Source organism: Phoenix dactylifera, chromosome 6 (assembly GCF_009389715.1).
Source record: "Phoenix dactylifera cultivar Barhee BC4 chromosome 6, palm_55x_up_171113_PBpolish2nd_filt_p, whole genome shotgun sequence".
Classification (NCBI taxonomy): domain Eukaryota; kingdom Viridiplantae; phylum Streptophyta; class Magnoliopsida; order Arecales; family Arecaceae; genus Phoenix; species Phoenix dactylifera.
Window position 1 is genome coordinate 1525193 of NC_052397.1, and position 23867 is coordinate 1549059.

General features: G+C 37.5%; 1 protein-coding gene across 4 annotated transcripts; it reads right to left on the minus strand.

Moving 5' to 3' along the window:
* Positions 1–743: 743 nt before the first annotated feature.
* On the minus strand, positions 744–23111 carry LOC103701968 (G patch domain-containing protein TGH homolog). Of its 4 annotated transcripts, none has more exons than XR_005512095.1 (18): positions 22886–23111; positions 20377–20467; positions 20197–20291; positions 18820–18923; positions 16748–16809; positions 16569–16643; positions 15210–15358; positions 14984–15059; positions 14811–14897; positions 14576–14653; positions 12833–12974; positions 12130–12616; positions 11709–11993; positions 11492–11620; positions 9186–9404; positions 7887–8994; positions 1886–1993; positions 744–993 (listed from the first exon to the last, which is right to left on the minus strand). XR_005512095.1 is itself a non-coding variant. In XM_039127069.1 (17 exons), exons 1-16 carry the CDS (start codon positions 23015–23017, stop codon positions 7927–7929), a joined length of 3279 nt encoding a protein of 1092 aa, XP_038982997.1. In that variant the 5' UTR covers positions 23018–23110; the 3' UTR covers positions 744–993; positions 7887–7926. The 4 variants fall into 4 exon arrangements, 2 of the variants coding, with proteins under 2 accessions (XP_038982997.1, XP_008782424.2); XR_005512094.1 differs by lacking the exon at positions 1886–1993 and adding an exon at positions 7114–7277; XM_039127069.1 differs by lacking the exon at positions 1886–1993 and having other exon boundaries at positions 22886–23110.
* Between the last annotated feature and the right edge of the window lie 756 nt (positions 23112–23867).

Below are 23867 nucleotides of genomic sequence, written 5' to 3' on the forward strand. Positions count from 1 at the left end.
CAAGCCAAAACAAAGTTCAGGATAAAGCCAAACAGATACGTAATGCGAGATCCCAAGCTATTCACCTAATGATCCCATCAAGCACCTAACACTTGTTTCTTTAGCTATGACTCTCCATATTAACCTTTGCAGCAGCAAACGGCAAATAAGAAACCTTAGAGCAGGTGAAACTATATCGAGATTAGGCTTGCCTTGTGATGGTCATGCATTCTTGCCCAAGGGCCACCTCTCTTATCTAACAGGACAAACCACAGCTCACCTACTTGTACATCATAATCATCAAACAGAATTTCAGAGGGAAACCAACTTCACAACCATAAATCGGCAAAATATTAAACGCGTCCTAGGAAATTGTTTTGTTTGGCACTATCTTTTGATAGGCTATTTTGATGACCCAGCCCATTCATTTTTTTCTTTTTTTTGGCAAAAGAGCACCGCCTATTTTGTCTCAGAGGACCATATCAAATTATTGATCAATATATATCATCAATTCCTGCGCCATCCTGGCAGTGAGGATGGATCTAAATTATAGCTTAATTTTTCTAATATTGCTTTAGCAACCCTCAACCGGTACCAACGCACAAATGGTTTTGTGCAAGTTTGACATCTTAATAAACTTATATCCAAGGGGCCCCCTCGATAGATTTGGTAATGTTACTTGATATTAGAATTAGATTGTGCAGCCACATCTATTGTCATTTCGAAAAGAACTAGAAATCGGATGATGAACAAGCAAAAAATCATATTTAAATACTAATGCATTCTTTAAAAGAGAGTTGTGTTTCAACGGGATACTATACAATCTGGTCTTTCCATTTAACAGAGGCGACATAATAATTATCGATCCCTTCAATCGTTCGTTAATGATTTAAGTATCAGTGTGGGCCTAAGGAAGGATGATGGAAACAAAGTCACCCAAGACGGCAGCAGTTTCAATGGCAACAATGAAGCATTTCCTCTAGCTCCCGGCCATGGTTGCATTGAGCTGTATGCCTGTATGCAGAAATATCAAAAAAAAAACTTAAAATCTGATAAGAGCCAGAAACTAAAGACAGCAAACAAGAATTGCGGCAATCTGTTAGTTAGATATGCCAGGGTAAAATCCTTCTAGTTGCAATCATAATTTTCATCCACATCAAACAAAGAGAGACGAGGTTCCTAGAATTCTCTCAAGCATTACAAGAACCCCCCAGGGGCCGGTCCTCTGTTTCTGTCGATACGATATGAAACTATTGAGTTCAGACTTCCAGCAACAGTATAATAATGCAAAAATAATAGCAGAGCAACGAGCACCGGTGTGATACCTATCAGTCACCTATTTCATCATTGGAAGAGATGCCCCGTTGTCGCATATATATATATATATATATATATATAACTGGCAGGTGCAAGACCAGGCATATAATGCTTCGTTTCAAATTTGGAGGGCAGTGAGCGTTATTCATTAAGATGGTTGTCATAGCATCATATGATAACAAAATCCAAGAGCCAAATGCCAAAACAAGCATGGTTTTCAACCTCCTAATTGCGGTACGGCAAAGGCACTCTTTAAGACAGACAAAAAGCAACTTCTCTTTTGAAGTGTTCTGTAATTTAAAGAACCTCCTTGCTCTTTAGGAACAACTTTGCTTACAGGATTTAGCTTTCGCAGAAGGTCTGGCCTTCTGCATTTAAGGCTATGATATGCCGAACCACTTAGAATAATTTTCCTGTTCAAAAATAAATGCTTCCACACTGAACAGCTTCCTGGTCGCCAGTATGTTAGCACACTATTAGTTGAAGCCTTCTTAGATGGAATATAAGAAGATAAAGTAACAAAACAAATATCATGTTGAGATAACAAGAAGAGAAAGAAGTATCAATAAGGCTCAAAACACAAGCATACCACCAAAACAAAACATGCAACAGGCTCTCTGCATTCTTCTCTTTCCAGCTCAAATCACAGAGCAGTAATCCGTCCTAGCTTGTAGTGAATGCCTCTGTCAGAAGACATCTAATGCCAAGATCATAGAAAGACTAAACTATCAAAAACGAAACATGATTTCACACACAAGGAATCGGATGCCTAGCACAGATAGTTTAAAGAAAAGCAGCACTTATCTGCTAAGTGCTTGTAGATGAGCAAACAAGATCAGAATAAGACAAAGAAACTGGAATACAAAGATATAATCGGATATAGAAATAAATGTGCAGTGTCAAATAAGTCGAAACATTGACAAATGGTAATTCATGTATCGCAGTATCTGTTGATAGGTGGCAATGATATGTTTTCACTAAAATCAGCCATGAGTAGGGGCGAGATAGGACTTTTTATCATGATGACAGAAGCAGCTAAACAATTTGTTAATTCAACTGAAGCCAAAGATGCTACTCCAGAAGGGTCTACTGCCTAGACTTAACCTGAATAGGCCCACTTAAGGCATATGCTTGGCTTTCAAAGTGGCTCCCTCAACAGCAAGCTGTCTGTCTGTGCCCATCTACTTATATAATTGATAATATTGCTACTAATTTAAAAATTAGAAGTGTTGGGGGAAAAACCCCAAGTCATACCGCCACGGAGGCGCTCGGCCAAAGAGCGCCGACCAGGAGGATGCTCGGCCAAAGAATGCCGACCAGGAAGGCGCTCGACTAAAGGGCGCCGACCGGAGAGAGCGCCAAGAGGCGCCCAATCAAAATAACCAAGTAGAGATGCTCGGATAGGAAGAGCCGACCAGCGGACGCCGACCAGAGAAGCGCTCAACTAGAAAGCGCTGACTAGAGAGAGCGCCAAATAGAGGCGCTCGGCTAGAAGATACTCGCCCAAAGGGCGCCGACCAGGAGTACTAGAAGCAACCCCGCCACAGGGCGCCCCTCTGGGCGACCAGCTCGGCTCGGCACCCTTGCCGAGCCGATGCCTTAACTAATACTCCTCCCCGCCAAGCTTTCTCGAAAGGTCCGGCGGCTATACACGCGACTCTACTATAGCCTGCCACTATCTCCAAGCCATCAAGGCATAAGATCTCTGCAGGTATTCGGCACGACCTGCCATTAATGCATGAGACTCCCTCAAGTCTCCGATGCACCCAGTCATTTAATGAGCACGGCCCAAGACGATCTCCGGATCACTGAACCATCAGAGCGTATGGCTCTCCCTGACCGCCGGTTCATTCGGTAATAAATGCACTTACCATCCACGGACCCCAGGCCCACCACAGCCGGCGGTTCAACCACTCCAACAGGTCCGATCGACCGTGACAACTCCCTGATTCCGGTCCGATTCGGTCCCGTTCTCCACTACGCCATTAATGGGCCAAATCGTGCCCAATTATTACAAAAGAGGACAAACCTCCTGTCAACTCTCAGGTAACAAAAATCCTTCTATAAAAGAAAACCTGGGGGGAAAAGGATGGGGGCCGCCCGGACAGAACCCTCCTGGACCGGGTGAAAAGAAACAAACAGCACAGACACAATGGAGGATATCACCCTCTTCATCTTCTTCATCTTATCCAAATATTCCTGCTGTCTTCTCCATATACTCTCTTCCTTGCTCTCTCCACATATCTGCCCCCTCTGACTTAAGCATCGGAGGGCCGGCGCCGGGGAGCCCGGCCACCGGCTTTTTGCAGGACTTACACCCCTCCAGGAGGACGTCACCAGTCGGCGCGCCGCCGACCACCGTCCCTGCAGCGAAGCTCCTCCTTCCCCGGCTTCGCGGTAGCCCCCGGGTCCAATTTCCAGCAACAAGAAGCAATAAATTATATAAGCCCAACAGTATCGCAGATTATTTAGTTATCTAGACAGTAATTTTACATTCTTATAATTTTAGTGTGCCGTTTATAGATTATGATAGCTATACTTTATGCAATCTTTTGAAATTGGACTCTTTTGAACTATTGTATAGGAATTTAGCAAAAAAATTAAAATTCAAACTTCTGAAGTATTTAAATTGCATAAGATATCAATCAAAATAATTAGATATGATCTTTAGCATGCTCAATTCTTTGCTTCTGCTCCCAGACATTATACATAAGATTTATCAAGGGAGTGGCACATTGCCTACAGGCACTTTGACTCCCTTGGTCGGCAAGGCTTTATGGACTCTAATAAACCTTCAGATACAAAAAGGCATTTGACCCGTCCACCTACAATGTAAGTGAACAAAATACTCCTACTAGCAAGGGAACACTACAACCATATTCCTAAGCAAGGTATGCTGTGGGTATCGGGATCCTGTACTGGTGCCACCCTGTTACTATATCAGCATGCCTAGTACAGGGGCCAATTCGGCATACTGAGTGTCGGTATGCCCCCGATACCACGTACTGGTACATTATAATACGTCCCGTACCATGCGGTTCGATATGGTATGGCATACCTTGTTCCTAAGAATCATAATCCAATTCAAAAGTACTGAGATTCCCAAAATAGCTACATAACTGAAAAAAGAACTACACCCATAGTCAATGGAAACCAGGAAGGCAGGTTTATCCAACTTTAATACATGGAATAAACATCACTTCAATCACCATTTCGCAGAATTAGTGGCTTTGCCCAACAAAAATTCCAAAATGGTGTCCAAGGTAATTATAAAAAAAACAACAACTGTTGGCTATTTAGCGTTCGATCCACACCAAATCATGTTGAGTGATACTTCCCACAGCACTCTGATAAATTGTCCGAGACCACTTTGTTCAAAAAAAAAGAATAGTTCCCATATCATGCAGCATGTATCTCCCCTGAAAGAGAGAGCTAAGAAAGTGATGGTTTATAACATAAGTAACTTGTGGACAATAACAGAGATTCTGTCATTTCCTCTCGTCATAAGAAGCACATGCAAATGACCTGTCTCAAGAACAACTTCTTGAGACAAATTATAGAAAATCTTCACATGTTCTAGTCTTCTTTCTCACTGCCATCAAACAAAATATGCAGGTTCTTTTTTTTTTTTTTTGTGGGGCAGGGGGTAGCAAGGATGTAACGTTTTTACCAGACCATGAGGTCAAGAACATATACTTCAATCATAGTTAACTCCATAAACAAAGGATTTTTTGCGTAGATATTCTCCTAAATATTGAAATTTGCATGAATAACCTCCTAAAATTCATATTTACATGTATACCCTTATAAAATACTTGTTTTGCATGAATACCCTTTATTTCTCTTTTTTTTTTTGTATATATGTGCCCACACCATCTAATGCCGTCAAAAAATAGCGGTTTAAAATTAAAAATGACTGAAATATCCTTAAAGGGTAGATATGCAAAAGAAAATATTTATAAGGGTATATATACAAATAATACTTTGCGAGAGTATTCATGCAGTTTTACATATTTAGGAGGATTTATATGCAAAAAAATTTAATTTTATGTTTTTCTATTTCAATTTGTTTTAATACTCGAATTTGTCTAGCGCCCGCTCCTCAATGTTTTCCATAAGAAAATTGCTTAAAAAAAATTGATTCGACAATTAGATAACGAAAAGAGTTATGGAAGTTCTTTCACTAATTATCAGATTAACCTACTTTATTCTTTTTCATTGATAACAACCTCTATATCTTATTTAATCGAAACATAGCTTATAATATTTATTGTTATAGATGCATATATGAGGGCATACATTAGAATATAGAAAAGGATTAGAATCTCTTAAAGGCAAACGATAGATTACAATGATCAAGCTTCCTTGCTATTGCTATGTTCATGGGTGGAAAAGCAATATCAATCATCCCCAAGCAAAATCATTGAAGGACTTCGAACCCTTCAGATTTATTAACAATCTCCACGTCCATGTGGTAGAAGGCCACCCTAGACAAATCTGAGTGTTAAAACAGGTTGAAATAGAAAAAAATAAAATTAGAATTTTTTTGCATGTAAACCCTCCTAAATATGTGAAATTGTATGAACCCCCTCGCATAGTATTATTTGCATATATACCCTTATAAATATTTTCTTTTGCATACCTACCCATTAAGGATATTTCAATCATTTTTAATTTTAAACCGCTAATTTTTTGACGGCGTTAGATGGTGTGAGCACATATGCAAGAAAAAAGAAAAATAAAGGATATACACGCAAAACAAGTATTTTATAAGAGTATACATGCAAATATCAATTTTATGAGGGTATTCATACAAATTTCAATATTTAGGAGAGTATGTACACAAAAAACCCATACACAAATTATTAGAAACAACTTGCAAATTGATTTTATCCCTTAGATATCTAAACTGAGGGTGGGTGTGAAAGTGGAATTGGTTGCTGCCTTGTAGGTAAAGGAATATTCACTTGTCATCAACTACACCTTTCAGCCAGATCTGAGATCCCTGACTCCACCCTAAGTGGCCGATGGATCTAGATGGAATATAATATAATGGAACCACTTTGACGTTTCCTATGAAATGAGGCATGAAACAGAGCCACGATGAGGACGTACTAGGAGTTTAAGAAGGAAGCCTCATGGAAGTTTCAAAAAGATTAGGATGCGGAAGCACCTATTAAGTATCTGAACAAAATAATTTTCTACAAAACTAGTGATAAGAAGAGTTGATTAAAAATAAATATTTAATATGATATTTCAATATTATGAAACATCTATGCAATGATAAAAAGAGCAATTGACCTAGAGCAACAGCAGCCAGAAGAACCCAAAAAGGTCACGTTAAAGGCAAAACCATCCCTTCAGAAGCTAAAGTCCTTAGCTCAGCCAGCAGCACAGCAATATTTTCAGATGAGGTCCCAATTCTGTTAAAATTCTCTTCTACCAGTTTGAGAAAACCTGAAAAACGTCCCTCAGTGACAATTTAAGGCCCCAATAGCTATCTTTACCATAATGTAAAGCAAACTCCTGGTGAGTGCCTTAACGTTCAACCTTACTTCCACTCAATAATTATCCATAAGATAGAAACCTTCAGGGAAAAAAGAAAGGGAGGTGGGGGAGAGCTAATAGGAGGGCCAAAATTCATGGGAAGGCCAGATATCCCTCCTTTTAAAAACCACAGTCCCACACATGAGATAAGAAACCAAGAAAGGAAATTGAAACACCTAAGGAAGAGTCTAAGGAAAGGCTCAAATAAGAGAATAAGAGGGGGGAAATTAAACAGAAAAAAAAATAGTAGGCCTAAAAGAGAAATCCAACCATTTATCCAGATGAAATTCTTTCCTTTCCATGTCTTTCTTATTACGAGCACAACTCCATCCATCAGACTGCAAGCATCCATATTTCCTCTTCCCACTTGCATCACACATGACACAAATGTGAAGTTAAAAGGAACATAATGCCTAATTTCCAAAACATGCTACCTGTCAATCGTATAATAAAAAGATAAGGTTCAAAATCAGCTTAAAGACAACAAGATAACGGAAGCCAGATATACGACAAGAATGTAATTGTTTCTTTAGAAACTATTAACTTGAATAATATTAATACTCTTGACGAGGATTTCTACAGCATCCTGTTATGCTGGTTATATAGCTACAGAGATGCATATAATTCTGGAACAATATTCTTTTGTTTATATATCAAAAACCAGATATTGCTGTCAAGATTTAGTAGAAGTGTGCAACCTGATGATTATGCATAGCACGATACATGTTGATTCAAGTTTATAACCAAATAAGCTGCTGCATAAGTACTTGGAAGATCTTCAAGTGTAGAAGCAAAACATCTTCTACAATGCAACAAAAACTTACGGGAAGAGGCAGACATGTAATGTGCCATTTTGCTTAGTGGGAAACATCACTGAAGTGATAGACGGGAATATACAAGAATATAAAATAAGCCACGATACAAATGAAAATAGAAAAGATACCCATCCCAAACAACTATTGAATGCATGATAGAATTAAATAGAAAGCATGGCATTTTTTTTTGACTATGCACAATGAGCAATAGGCAAACAAAGCACTTACAACTCTAGAATGATTTTCATCTCTTTCATCTTAAGTATGTTCAACGGTAGTTTCTATGACTATCTGATTTTGATTTTGCAGAGTGCCTTCCCCTGTCCCCTGATTTCCTATCCTTTCTGCTATCATCTGTGAGATCCCTGTCGTTGTCACGGCTAGCATATCTATCCGGAGATCTCCTTTTGTGCTTGTGGTGTCTTGAGCGCTTTTTCCTTTTTCCTTGAGGTGAACATTTTTCTACTCCGGACCTTGAGAGATCACGATACCGGCAATCACTAGAAGAATCAATATCCGGTGTAGTGCTCCTATGGCGATGCCTTGATTGAGTTCTACTGTGTTTAGCTTTATTTTGATCACTATAATAATCAGTATCTGGAGTTCTGCTCCTGCTTGGATGATGCCTTGAGTGAGTTCTATTTTTTCTAGAACGATGTTGATCACTAGAAGAATCTGTATCTGGGGTCTTGCTCCTGCCTCGATGATGCCTTGAGTGAGTTCTGCTTTTTTTAATCCAATGTTGATCACAAGAATCAGTATCTGGAGAGCTACTCCTGCTTCTTCGATACTTTGAGTGTGAGCGACTTATTTTAGCATCAAGTTCATCTTTCTCTACTTGAACTTTATCATTTTTAACATCAGGACGACCACTAGCCACTCCACTCCTCAAACAGATGTTAAAACTATCTTTCGAAGAGGAACAATGACCATGCCCATCCCCATTAAAAGGCGGAACTTCAATCTCCCATGCTTTAGAAGCAGAAGCACTGTTTTTGCCATTTTCAGGAGGCCATGGTTTGCAAGCTTCATCCTTGTTTTCCAAGAGCACTTTGGGCATTTCAAATGTAGATGTGGATTTTTCATTAGTTGATGGGATTTTGAGATCTCCCATGGAAGCATTTTCTGTTAAGGTTGAACTGTTGGCTTTATACGGTTGGCAGGGCCTATCAGGAGGAACCTCTAGTCCTAGCTCTTTACCCAAAGATTCTAGAAAATCCCCTGCTATCAAACGGTTTAAAGTTGTGTTAGCACCTTCATTCTTACTTGCAGGATCAACCACTTGGCTGGGACTAGCACCATCCACATCATCATCAGATTCATCAGAGAAAATGGCCTGCAACCAATAAAGATCAACTCCATCATAAGAGGAGCACTGCAAACATATGCACCATTTTACAGCAACTCATGATGACAAACATGCATCTTAGAAGCTTGAACATACCAGATGAAAAAAAACGACAACAAATAAACAAAAACAGGAATAAGTGTTTGTTTATTTTCTCTTGTTAGATTGCAAGTAAGCACCTTATATAGATCAACTGGCCTCTGCACAGTTGTAGTGCTTGGCTCAATGTCAGGCTCGTTAGCAGTTGGTTGTTTCTGAACCTCTTGTACTTCTGATAGAGATATGTGTTTTGAGTCTCTGGCAGCAGAACTTGTCTCTTCAGTCTTTGAACTCTTGAGAGATTCTGTCATAAAGATAAGGGTCTCCATCTTGCTTCTGGGTCTAGGCAAGGGTGGTGGCTGCAAATGGAAAGAAGTTATCTCGTTAGATCTGCTTGCAGGAGACGAGAATATGAGATATTTGCAGTAGGCTTTCACATCTAAAAGCCATGAGAATGAGATCATGCAGTCATCACAGAAAGCTAGATCTACCAATTAAGGCTTACATTGAGCCAAAAAAACAAAAAACTAGAGATCTTACGTTTAACGTCTGCACCAGATGGACAAAGGAAAAAAATATAAACAACTCATTTTAAGAAACACAACAGAAGCTGATTGAAGACCTTAAGCAATTTCAAGACCAAATTGTATTGGTGAAAGGGTTCAGAACAATGGCTCTTTTCCTTGTGTTTGTTGAAGGGTAATATAGAACATAATGACATGCCTTTAAAGGATTGGCAATAGATCTTCACCAAAAATTGTATAACAAAAAAGGGAATGACAATTGCTCTTTTGGTAGTTCAAAAGGAAAAATCACCCTCTGACTCTTTAAATTTGAATTAAGCCATATAGTTTACCAGTTACCACAGAGAAATACAAATTACAAACTATGAAGTACCTGGCAGTTTTTTCAATTTGATCAGCTATAACAAAGGGTGTGTGTTGATGGACTGCATAATGGTGCACTCCCTTTTGTGAATCATACTGGCAAAACATACTCGAGTTCCTTAAATTCTGATACAGCCAACTGGTAGTTGTCCCAGCAAAGAGCATTAGAGAAAACTAGGCAAGGGTACTCTTTCATTGTCAAAAAGGGATAGGGTTCAATTATCACCCACTAGACTGGAGGAAATCAGGGCAATGATCATGCAATGGTTCATACACGTGTTCTTGGAGATTTGACAAACCTAATTAGATTTCAGCTTTCTTATGGAAATGACTGCAAGAAGGTTGCGACGAACATGATCCAACCAGAACCTGATCCAAGGTTGAAATATGGACGAATGGCGAGATTTAGATTTATCACGTTTTGGTTTAGTAGCAACGACCTTCCACTCAGGGTGTTGTAATCACTCCAGGACTTATGGGTGCATGGCACCTGCACTCTCAACCAAGTTTTCAGTAGAAATCTTTCTTTTAGCTTCCATGTATTTAGGAAGCCAACCACAGAGCTGCACCATCTGTACTTTTGTCATTTATACAACTAGTGTCATCCATATTCTAAACGATAGTTGCCAAGTCTTAGTTCATAACATCTTCACGCTCAGTGGTTTCTCTGGCACTTCTTATATTCCTGGGACCCTGCAACCTTGATCCAACACCTATTTCCTATTCAGGTTATTTGACATAACTTAATATGTCATATGATACCCCATATGATGCCCCACTGCAATACATCAGGTACTATATAGGGTATGTTCTGCGTATAAGTTTGTATTGTATGTGCCATACCATTTGCACCACAAAATAGGCTGATAGATGTTGGCATGTGTGACTACAGCATACATAAGCAGGCAAAGCACTCGAACCTGTGCATTTTGTTCAAGAAGATCAATTTCCAGATTGATACTTAAAAAAACTATCTATCACATGCACAACTGAAATTAAGTTCAACTCTGCCATTAGTAGGTGGTTATCTGGAAAGCAGATGTTGGATACCACCAAGTGGAAGGCTGTCATTCAATTATAAGAACCAAATCACCTGACAGTTTCAAAGATGGAAGCAACCTACGATGAAGCAGATCCAGACTACATAAATCTGCTAAAAAGATAATTACATTCTATGATAGCAAAAAATATAGCAACTAATAGATGGATGCGGCGTGAAACAAAATTGGAACATACATGTAAATAAACAGCGATCAGAACAATTACAATGATGTCTGTGTTTGTCCATGCATAGACAAATACGCACACATACATAGATAAAAAGGTAAGATATAATAGGAATAAAGAGTTGCACAATGAATATGACATTTAATCGATGCCACTTGTCACTTCATGAAAATAAAGTCCAGAACTCAGACAAGCAATATTTAGCTAAATTACTAGAAGACAAAAGGCAATATTCCTCAATCTGCACATAGAAAAACCTTGAAAAGAGTCTTGCTAATCATGTTGAATAAAAAAACCTTTCCCAGTGCAATGCTAATTATGGACAGATTTACCTTCCCCATGAAAGGATCGACGATATCAAATCGCTTGCATAGAATGGGTGTAGGTCGCCACTGAAACTCTTCTCTCTTTGGGTAAAACTTATTCATTATCTTTTCTTCATCTTGAGAAATGTCATGTTTCTGCTTGAACATGTTCAACATGCATCATAAATCAGTTCTCAAAAGGGATATGAGCTAACAGAAACCCTGCAAACACTGCAAAATATACCTCTACTCCGGTTGATGGTATAAAGAACTGCTCCCCAAGTCCTGGCAAAACTGTGTGGGTTGATGGAACACAAATTTTTGTGTTCCCTTTGCCCTTTTCAATTGCCTCTGCTGCAGCCTCAAAGTCCAGTCTCTCGCGGGCACGATCAGCCTCCGACATGATACTACTACCCAAGGCCTGTGTAGAACGGAGGCCACCTTCGTACTTATCCTTAAGAAAATACTCAAATCTTTCTTGCTTTGCAGGATCATTTTTGAAAGGTTTTACAGATTCTGATGACTCGACCTACAGCCCGGACAAGCCTTAGTGTAAGTATTATCCTTCTCAAGAAACTAACTTCATGGGATCCAGCTAAATGATATTAGACAGAAAATTGCTACTGAATAAGATGGGAGAAAATAAGCGACGAATAGAAAGTTACAAGAGAGTTTGGTTTGGTAAATGTGTCTGAAAGATTGGACTGGAAATGGACGACTTCTTTGAAGGCAGTAGATGAGCTAGATCCACTGGAGCTTCTCTCCAAGGGCTTTTCACCAAGAATTCTTCCACGACTGTCTGCAGTCATTGTTTGGACAGATGACTTGGATTTTACATCTTCCATCCTTCGCTGATCAACTTTTTTTTGCTTCTCCTCCCACAACTTTCTTGCATAATAACTGTGGCCATTTCCTCCATTAAGAAATGAGAATAATGGATTGGATCTATGCTTCTCCTTGGAGAGATCTTCAAAATGTTTCCCATAACGAGCAACCAAAGTTGCAAGCCCTTCGATCGACAGTCTCAAATTATTGTCTTCTGGAGGAGGTACCTCAGGAGGAGGTAACTCAGCTAACTTATCTTCCATCTCAAGAGGGGTAGGAAACTTGTGATATGGCTCAAAATCAGCTGGAATAACAGGAGGGAGAAATCTGAAAGTAAATTTGAGCAGCAAGTCAATATAAGTCAAGGTGCATCTCCAAAATAAACAAAGGGCCAACCATTGATGAATAGTATCTATTATCCACTAATAAGCTCCACTCAGGTATTTAGTAAAGAATGCAATTCATGAAGGTGAAAACAAATATAGGAAAAAAAACGCCTTACAAAATTATGAATCAGGGAATCTTGTGATGTGTTAAAGCTACCTTACAACATTGTAGTCGGAAATCGATGCAACTTTAAAACCAGGCAGAACTCCCTGCTTTTTATCTTCCAGTTTATACTTATTGTGTCTGATAATTCTTGAAGGCTCAACTTCTTCAACTTCAGTTTGTTCAAAGTCAAAACCTATAAACGATATTTTAGAGAATAAGAAATAGCACTAGAACAACTCTACAAGCTAAGACAGTTAATTGAGTTAAAATGATCTTTATTGAGCCTAGATGCATCATAGACAATCACGATAGAAACAGAAACTTCATCCTGTGGATTGAAGGTTCTTACGATACCTTACAACATTGCCTCATCAGTATCATTCATGACCCATGTTTCAGAGAGAGACAGACTAGACAATAAAAAAGTGGGCCATACGAATACATATGAAGCATAAAGTTACAGTCTGGCAAAACTTGGGATGGAAAGGCCTGAAGCATTATAGTTTGTTTGAACAAAACACAGTTCTTTAGTATAATAGCAGAACAGAATCAATCAAAGGAACATGCAGGATACAATTGGATCTAAAATTGATAAAGGATTCAAGCCAGTAAGAGACAGCACACAATTAAGTTCTATAGGAATATAACTATTTTATCTATAAGTAGTCTAGGATCATAATTGATTCGTTGGAAATCTAGTCGATGCCTTTAAGCTAGAAGTATAGAACCGTTAAGGTGATTCTAACAAAAGGTATATTTTCCAAATATTACTCTCAAAGGATATATTTTCAGGTAAATGTTGCATTAAACCCACAAATGTTATTTTTGACTGCACCTTCTAATTAAAAAAATGTAGAAACATAAAGTGATTTTCCGCCAGAGCTCATGGTTGGTTTCCAATTAATTAGCTAATAGCTTTCTTTAAATTGGTTTAACTATTGAAAATGGAAGCACTTAATTTGAAGAAGCAAAAAATAAAAAATAAAAACTTGAGTTTTCAAGACAAGATAATTATTAAGAAAAAAGGGGAGCGAGAGAGTGGAAGGAAAAGATTTTTAACCATTATTAAGTGCAATGCCTAGAAATATGATGATAAAATAAAAACTAGTTAAACTTCATTCTGATGGGTTCATTGTCATGTCACGACATGTAAAAACCTGCAGTTTTGCATTGTCTGAATGATATGCTTTCATGTGAGTATGATCACAAAGTATAACCTGTAAAAGGACAATACTAGTTTGAATGCAAGTTCTGCTAGCAAGAATTTCATAGAAGTGTTTAATACCAAAACATCTTCCGAGGACATTAAGAATTACCCTCTTTTATTAAGAGAATCCAAGAAAATGATGAATCGGTTAAGAGGTAATACAAGTCCTTTTTGTGTGCACTAATTGGTTGGCTAGACAACAAAGCATGACCTATCCACAACGAGATTGATAAAGGATTAAAAGAGTTACCATCCCTTAGATATTATCAAGCACCATACTCATAATGCATTAAAAAACTTGTGCTCAAACTTCAAATGTGAATTAAGTGGCATTCCGCTACCCTAATTGGAAATGGAACATATGCATGTCTCAATTATTTGTTTCTCAAGGAAGTACTTTTTTGTTCTATAAACTTCTTCAATAATTTATTGAAATGTGGCAAAACTTTGCATCCAAATAAAATAGCAGCAAAACATTAGTCAATAGACTGACAGTTTTCAAACAAAAACTATTAGCTTCCAATTGTTGGAAAATTGATTGACGTATGATGTGATCATGGCAGAATGTTAATCATGCTAATACTTACCTGATGCGTAAATATCCTCATCTTCAATATCAAGTTCCTCAAGTGCTCCGATTCCGAAGCCTGGGGCATATTTTCCTGCTGATGATTGAGTCCATGATTAAGTTGTAAATCCAAGTGACAACAGGCTGAAGTATTATGATGATAATGAATAGGCAACAACACTCAAAGGGACATTCCTACGTAAATTCTACAAATGCAGTCAAATCTGAAATCCAGGCAGATAAAGATATCTTACAGTTGGAAGCTAAAAGATTCCCCTTCATTGAAACATCACTTCTATAATGACGATCCTTATTTTTAGATTCATGGAATGTTTTCCTATCTGAAAAGGATGAATCAAATGTCTTAGAGAAATTCCAATCAAGTATGGCAATGGAGCACAATAATCAACTTACTAGATTCCATTACCTCTAAATTCAGGAGCATGCTTGAACGGATCATAACCCAATCCATGTAAATCCAGCTTCGGATGTAGTACATACATCTAAAATATAGGAGGTGTAAGAGAAGACATTGTTTTCTGACTGGTTGTATGAAAAGAACTAAAGATGTTAACCATATGAGGAAAACTACCATTTTCCAAATATAGAGAAACAAATAACTCATTAATAAAGGTCTGTGTCAAATTACTCACAGGAGTATTTTGAGAAGCATAGATGCCATCCTTGCATTTTTCACTACATTCTTCAGAGTCAGACCTGCTTGATTCATTTTGAGCAAGTTCTGGTCCTCCGTCATTACCAGAAAAGGCCAGGAATGCTTTTCTAGCTTCTCTGCGTGCTTCTAAAAGCAACAAAAATTTAGATCAGATGCATGGTTAAATCCCAACACTTACTAAAATACTGCAAGAACAAAAGATATCACCAATAAAATTTTAATCAAAAAAGCTGATAGCATGATGATGCCCTAATGGAAGAATCTGTTTTCACATATTAATTTTTTACAAATTGAGTATATGAATTTATACAGGCACCAAGATGCAAAACCTCTGGGAACATTACTGCAATATCTTTCAAAGCTATGCAACCCTTCAAACCATCCTCAGGACCATTAAATAAAGGCATCTGTGAAACCCCAGAACCCCGCCCTCTCCCCCAAAACCCTCCAATAAAGAAGAATCATAAAATCATATAAAGTAAGAACAGAAAGTATGAAGTTCTACAGATAGATACTCCGTATCTTAAATTCCAAGAACCAAAAGAAAACCATAATTTTCCCCCAAAAAAAAGTACGAAGTTCTATATAACCTGGATTTTGCATCCAATATACATACAGGTATATGTATGTGTGTATATTCCATAATATAAATCCATAAAATGCAGCTTAATTTGCTTCAAAGATATGCCACAAAGAAGTACCTTTACAAGCTGAAAGCAACTGGTCGAGTGATTTCATAGGGAAAAAAGATCTCCATCACATTACTGTGATTATCAAGACCACATGTAATTATCACTCTATGCATGTTTGAGGAGATCTTTTAATTGAACATTATCAAATGTTAAAAGATTAGATCTCTAGTAGACAATTTTGTAACAAAATATTTAATAGTATTTGATTCAATTTGTTTGGTAGGATTAGGTCACAAGTTGTAAGATAATTGAAATAGCTACCAAAAACTGACCAGAAATATAAAATATGGATCGGATAAGATTTAAAATCGAACCACAAATAATAAAAGTAATAAAGTTGCTTTAAAAAAGTACAAGATTTTTTTGGTACAAACAGATTTTGTTATTTATCAAAATTTGGACCAAATAAGGTGAAGTGACTGCTATCAACTACCACTACATAGTCAAGTCAATCTGATATCTGGGCACTCGCAATAAACCTTAAGTGTTTTGAGTACCATAAATCTCACAGTATCCCAAAACAAAAATATTTGAAGAATAGCAAATAACTTAATATCAAACACATACGAATGCAAGGCTAAGTATGTTTAGAGACATGAAGGCCACAAATATCGCTAATGCCACAAGGCACCCAAAAAGCATACCATACAAGGAATCAGTATGTGTGTCCTTGATAGAATGACCATGACGCCATCCCATTTTCTGCAATAGCTTTATACCTATAGAAAATTAAGATTGAAATGTAATGGTACCAAAGTAGAAAACTTTGGGCCAAGAAAATTTGGTTACTGAATCAAATTTACAATAAAAAAACAAAACAAACCAATAGAATTTGCTGCAGGAAGAACTATTTCATCGGGAACAGGTCCAGGAATAGCTGATGGTCTGCAATGGAAAAAAATGCAGGATTACATTTATAAGGAGGCCAAACAATGCAATATCCAGGAATGTTTCATGTCACAACTGGGTTGATCATATTTCCAGTAACAAATCAACTCAACTGAATTTATATTTTCCAATTAACATTAATGAATTTTCTCCAGTGTTATAAAAAAGAGTAGCACCACTTATACTAAGTTAAGGTAGGGGTGCAAACAAGCCAAGTCAAGGCCAAGTACCAGGCTGCTCAAGCTCAGCTTGGAACCAAACAGCTGCTTGAGCGTGTCTCAAACTCGAGCTGAGCTCAACATAACCTGTTCAAGCGTGGCTTGGCTAAGCCCTGAGCCCGGGCAAGCTTTTCCATTATATCTGAACAACATCAGCATTCCAGATTAGCTCGTTTATGAGCTGAGCTCTAAAAAGTGTTTGATTTCCTAGATGAGTCGAGATCAAACAAGCTCTTAGCAAGCCAAGATCAAGCTGCTGAAATTGAACCTTTGGCATCACTTCCGGTTTGCACCCCTAAGTTAAGGTATCCTTTGGCATCACTCAACCCGGTTTTCTATTTTTTATTTCTCACAACCGAAGACCTGAAAATTATTTGATGATCGCGTAGATTGCATTTGGCAGCGGCTAGGTTGCAAAGATGCTGGTGGCAGTGGTGGTAATAGAAGTGGTAATAGTGGTAGTAGCAGTGGTGGCAGCAGCTACTAGGCCCGCAAGGGTACCCATTGCAGTGCTATCGGGCCAGCAAGGTGTGCCAACAGAGGTGGCAGTGAGCATCGTGGGCAGTTTTGGTTTTCAAAAAAAAAAAAATATATAGAAACCAGATTTTTCAGCTTCACATTTTCAAAAAATCAGGATATCAATTTGTTTTGAAAAAAAGAGAAACTAAAAAAAAAAAGAAATGAAATTACCACACACCATTCTGATTTAACTTTCATGTTTAAAAAAAAAAGAAAAGAAAACTGAAAACCATAAACCACAAGTGATGACAAACAGGGCCTAAACTATGCTGAAAGCACATTATAAATTCCATTTCCAACTTAGATGAAAAGATTTCCATCTGCACTGTATAATGGGACAGCCCATGTAGTTCTAATTTAATTTTGCAAGTTGTGTAACTAATTGAGAACAATATAACTGCCAACCCCAAGAACAAAGGAGGTAAGTAATGACAATATGCAGATGGAAGATTGTTGAAAGGGAAAAAATAAACAAATGAAGCATTTAGACAGAAAAGTTGAGAAACTTTGACAAAGATGCAAAAAAGAGACAATAGCACTGGATTGCAAAACAACCTGTGAGGAAACTATAAATAAGCAATGAAAAGAAAAATGAATCAGGCACCATGGACATGATACATCTTTTTTTTTGGTACACTTTCATTTCCATCTCTCCTCTCTCTTAGTTTTTTTTAGGACCTCCAACTCTAACTCCCTCTTTTTACTCTGTTTTGTTTTCATTTTTTTAAGGAAAATAATTGATTGGTAGAGCTCTAACTATGTTTCCAGGCAGAGCATCGGCCCATATAAAAATAAATAGGTTGGGTAAAGTTTATTTTTTTCAACCCAAAAAAATGAATAGGCCAACTGACCCTAACCAAAATCCAACCCATTCTCACTCTAGTCCATACCAGTACAATAAAATTAGAAAGGAGGACAAGACTTAGCAATCCCTCTTAAGAGGTGATAAGAAAGACATAAAAGGATAGAAGGAGAGGGACGAGAATACCAGAACTTATAGGAGAGAAGAGAAAGGAAAGAAGAGAGGAGAGAGAAGAAAAGAGAGGGGCAGTGGGGAAAAGGAAAACTGCTTGTAGAAAAAGAGTTTGGAAGAAATTTCTGAGGTTGATTTTGATGTAGCTGGCCCCAGACTGACAGGATAAAGTTTGTCATTGTTTGGAAAGGATTTGTTTGATCTGAAGTCTATGAAGGCTAAGCTACAACAACATTACATCAAGTTTAAAATTTATTATATTCTGGCAAGTAAACCATACAACAAGGTTGAAATGACCTCTTCTGTTGTTCCTTCTCTGCCTTCTTACGGGCAAATTCTGCAGCAGTAAATCCAAAGGTATCAAATTGCAGGGATGTCTCCAACGCATGCCCTCCCATACCCTGTATGTCATAAGCACAATGATTGGAACTTGTAAGAACCCAGATCATAATCTTGTAGTCAAATAAAAATAACTGTGATTATCCAACACTTATCAATGACACTTTCTGCTAAGGCTATAAATTACACAGCTTTCTGGAAAAGAAAGTAACATTGATAAGATTGGATATTGAACAGCACTTTCAGGCACGATAACTCAGTCTAAATGGATCCCTTGGTTTATCTAATACTTTCAGAAGACCTGTCACATGAAGGCACCCTAAAATCATATTAATACAGCTATTTGACATTTTAATCTTAAAGTATAGTGTTATATAATTATTTCCAATAATCAAAGATTATAACATGCTTGAACCTGGTGACTTACTTAAGGATTTAAAGGATGATTTAGTATCCAACCACATGCAAAAAATTGTCCGTGAATCAAGCAAAATGACAATATATAATGCAGATGATAAAATGACCAAAGCCTTTTGGTTTTTAATAGCATGTGAAGGAAAAACCAAATGAGTGCTTCAGTCACTACCAAAGCATGTGTAATATATAAAGTGTATATAATTGTATATAATTGTATTAGTAGAATAAAGATGAGGTGCTTCTAAACAAGATGAATGCATCTGATGTCAACAAAGTAAGCGGTATTGTGAAGGTAACAGGCCCATTTTAAAGTTTATGTATAATAATAATGGAAAACGGTGCTTTAATTTTAGCAAGCTCTCTTAGAATACAAAAAGAAATTACTATTTTGGTAGGATTTTAAAGATTTTGTCAATGTTTCTAAAACTGAAAAACTCAGCCACTCAGTGGATAGCCAACACCAAAACAGACTGATGCCTTGGTTTGTCTCAGCCAAGAAGAGCCCAGCCAGTATTTTAAGAAATAAGATATTGGAATCTAAGTAAATACAGTAAATGCAAAATTAGCGAACACATTAAGACATTAACTTAAATATTTAATAGCAAAAGAGAAATTTTAAGATCATAAAATATTTACAAGGAAGTTCGACCGATGTTTTTATATTGCATCAGCTGATATATATTGGTTTATATAAGCCAAGATAATAATGGCTGAGCGCGAGTGCCCAGTACCAATGCAAACCAACATCTTAGCCGAGATCTCTGCCAAAATGAAAACATTGATCCTTGACTGTAGTTAATCTAAGAAAAATGTAAACCTATTCTAGAAGATAATAAAGGGCCAAATATCTTCCATGCCTTGAAAATGCAACTGATATTGAACAGGAGACACAACAAAAAAAAAAATCACAGGAAATACCTTAATATCATCTTCATCAAAAAAATTATATATAGTCTGCTGTTTCACTTCAGCTCTATTTTTGCGTGATGACGTAAATGTCTGTGGAGTCCATCCTGCAATTAATTTCTACCAGATTCTTCAGACTGCTGCCCAATTTCACCCATAAAACAATTTTCAGTAATTCTTAAAAGAACGAACCCTCTTTTGAACCAACAGTATTGTAGTAGCCAGCAGAAAAGCCTCCAGTGAATGCACCATGAAATCTTCTGCGACCTTCCTCATCTCTGACCTGAATTTTGAGTATTCAAATTTAGTAATTCAGGAGGAAAGAAATAAAGAATATGTAGGGTCAAACTCTGAGTAAAAAGATATTAGTATAGCACATTGACGCAGACAAAAGGTAAGCATGCAACATCCCATATCTACAAATTCTATTATAAACATTGTGAGCTTGAGAAAAAAATACAGAACAGGGATTCATTCAGAATAACAATCAACAAGGAATTTTGGATGAAAGGGATAATTAAAATGTAGGATCCATTGAGACAGGATTATTAAAAAGTTGCTCTCTCAAAGTATAGAAACATAAAAAGCTGTCATAAGCCAGAGACCCTCAACCAAGCCTACAAAATCTGTGTACTTTTCAGAATATCATGCAGCACACAGTACATATCATTGCCCAATGGTATCCTCATATAAAGATCATAGTAACATAAGACCATCACTTAAACAAAAGAAGAGCATTACTTAAACGCAAGAATAGGAAGAAGAAAAGAATGAAATAAGCTAAACTTTTTAGAAGCTGTATGGTGGGTAGCCATCTATACTAATTGACCTTTCTTAGATCCTAAACAAGTTAATTTCCTCCTTAAAAAGTTACTGCCTAATCTCTCCTCCCCTTTTGCTGCCTCAAACTCTTTACCATTTGAAAATACATTAAAACCTTTCCAAACCTATCAACATATTGGATCCTAGAAAAGTATTTGAATAATAATATCCAACTCACAAGAAAATAAATGCAAACAAGAACTTGGAAAGATTTAACACCGAGATGGGTGCAAAATAGAGTTTGGTAATAAAGAATTTTGGAGAAATTTGATAACAAATTGGATGCAAGACAGTTTTAATTACAAATTGGATCTTCAATGCAAAAGTATAGGGGTAATTGAGAGGTTTAAAAGTACATCAAAATTTCTAGTGGGTTTCCTAAACCAGGAATTAAATTTACAAGTTGTCAAAAATTTAAGACATTGCTTGCCATCAATTTAAAATGAACTAGTAGATGTAAAAGAGCTAGATAAAATATTTATTATGGGACAAACAGGGATAGGGTAGTACATATAGATCCAAGGTTAGGCTTCAGGTTTTAGAGTTTTGAGATATGATTATACTGATCGATATGGTCAATTTTTTTAGCAACATAACTATTGAAGGAGTGGTACTATTGTTATGTCTTGACAATTGACACCCAAGGGTCTTGATTAAGTCATCACCAAGAAGAAAGTATCATTGCTTTAAAAAAAAAAAAAAAACCTAAATGTTCTAGCACCACGCCTTATGTCCCTGCCTTTTCAGACATTGATAACACATAATATGTAGAAGGCCTCCAATATTGTTCCGCCTATTTTTTGAGCTAGCCATTATATCTCTTTTACAAATAAAAGCTAAAGATGACCCCTTCTAACATGCCTTAGGTGTTGACTCATAATCACCATCCAAACCTACACTCATTGGAATAGGGTCAGTTATGGAACATAACTCTTGGTCAAGAAGGCTCTATAGAGGGATCAAGTACATTCTGTTGACCAGTTGACAATTTTAGGTCATCCCTATCAAATTAGTGTCGAGTTCCTTGCAGTGGCAGGGGGGAGATCTGTTCTGAAAGACTGAAACCCAAAAGGCTAGCAAGAATAGACCTGCCCCATCAGTCATAATTTAAGCTTATGAAACTTTCTGGTGCCCCATTAAGATTCCCCTGATCTTGGTAAAAGTCTAAACAGATAGGTCAGATGATGAGGCTTCACCCAAGCAATTGAATTTCTCTAAACGGACAAAATTATAAGCCAACTAGTTGAGCTGAAACACAATCCCCAGTACATTGGGGTGTGACGAAAAATTCAAAAATAAACATGAGAGCATCTTTCCCGTCAAGTGGAGCCCCCAGGTCATAATTTGGATGCATTAATTTTTGATCATCCATGTAGTCATCCAACTGATATTTCCAGTGCCAATCCAGTTGGACTTCCCATACTTCCGCTGCAGTCTATAGCCATCTGATCACTAATTTTATCAGCTACACAACACTGGCACACGATCATTCTTCTAGGCTAAAAACCCATCTGACATTGATCATGAGCAAACGAAGTCCTTCAAAATTTTCCCAGGCCCGAGATCTAATTGACGGTTCTGCCGGAAAGAACTAGCGGTCTATAGATTGTTCCAGGAATTAATAAATCCAGAAGAAGATAATTTTTTCCTGTGGTTAAGTAATTTATTCAACTCCCAGTGGGGCTCAAACCGAATGCTTGCAAGAAATCAAAGGAAATCCTATCAAATGTCTGGCAAGAGGAGCTATAAATCGAATACTGGACTAAATTTAATCGATTCTAAAGATGAAGACGGAAAAAGGAAAAGAAGCCTAAAGTATACAGGAGAAAGGGGGATTCTTCAAGAAAACGACTGAGATGGAGAAGGAGGGGGAGATGACCTCTTGCTTCCATTGGGGAAGGGTTCGCAGCTGGCCGGCGTCGGCGACGGCCTTCCTCTTCCGCGCCGACGTCTCCTCCTCCCGCTCGATCGGCGTGCCGTAAAACAAGTAATCCTCCTCGTCCTCATCCATCTCCACCCCCAAGAACCCTAGCCTCGGATCGGAACCCTAATCACCGCGACCAAGAGAGAGATAATTGGAGGGGCAAAAATAGAGAGGGGAGCCCGAGACCTCTCTATTTGTTTCTCCGGCGCGGTGGAACGAAGCATCTGGGGACTGGGCTAAGTATCCGAACGGGCGGTTCAGGCCGGCCCAAGCCTGGTCGGTAGAAACGAACAGGCCGCCGACCCACTGGGCCTCATACATCATTGCGTTATGGATACTTATCCGCATGGTGTTTCCTCTTTTAATTGTTCAAAAAGGATTATAATTCTCACAAAAAAAAAAAGAGAATTATACAAAATGGTTAATTATTCGCAAGATTTGGTACTTACATGCATATTTTATCATTCTTACTACAATAATGCACATGCTTGAAACAAACACATTGTTGAACTTTGAATAGTGAAAATTCACACGCAAAAAAAAAAGCCACTCATTTAAGAAGTCAAGTCCAAGTTCCTCAAACACATCAATGAATACTATAAAAAAAAGTAAATTAAATAAAATGACTATATTTTAGAGGACAATTGCCAAGTTTAGCACAATATTTACAAAGTAACATTATCAAATTTATCTCCAATGATTTCAGCCAAACAAATATAACAAGTTTAGTTATTACAACCATGGCTGTATCCAACCATATGTATTTTTATACATACATTCATTTTGTTTGCCAAATTTACTGGACTGCCGTTGTTGAAAAAAAAAATAATAAAAAAAAAAACCAAGAACCTACGTGACGTGGTTTGAATTGTGTCTTGTCGTCGCATTGGTCATTTTATTTACACGAATCCAGCATCGTGGCGCAAATTGATTCGTT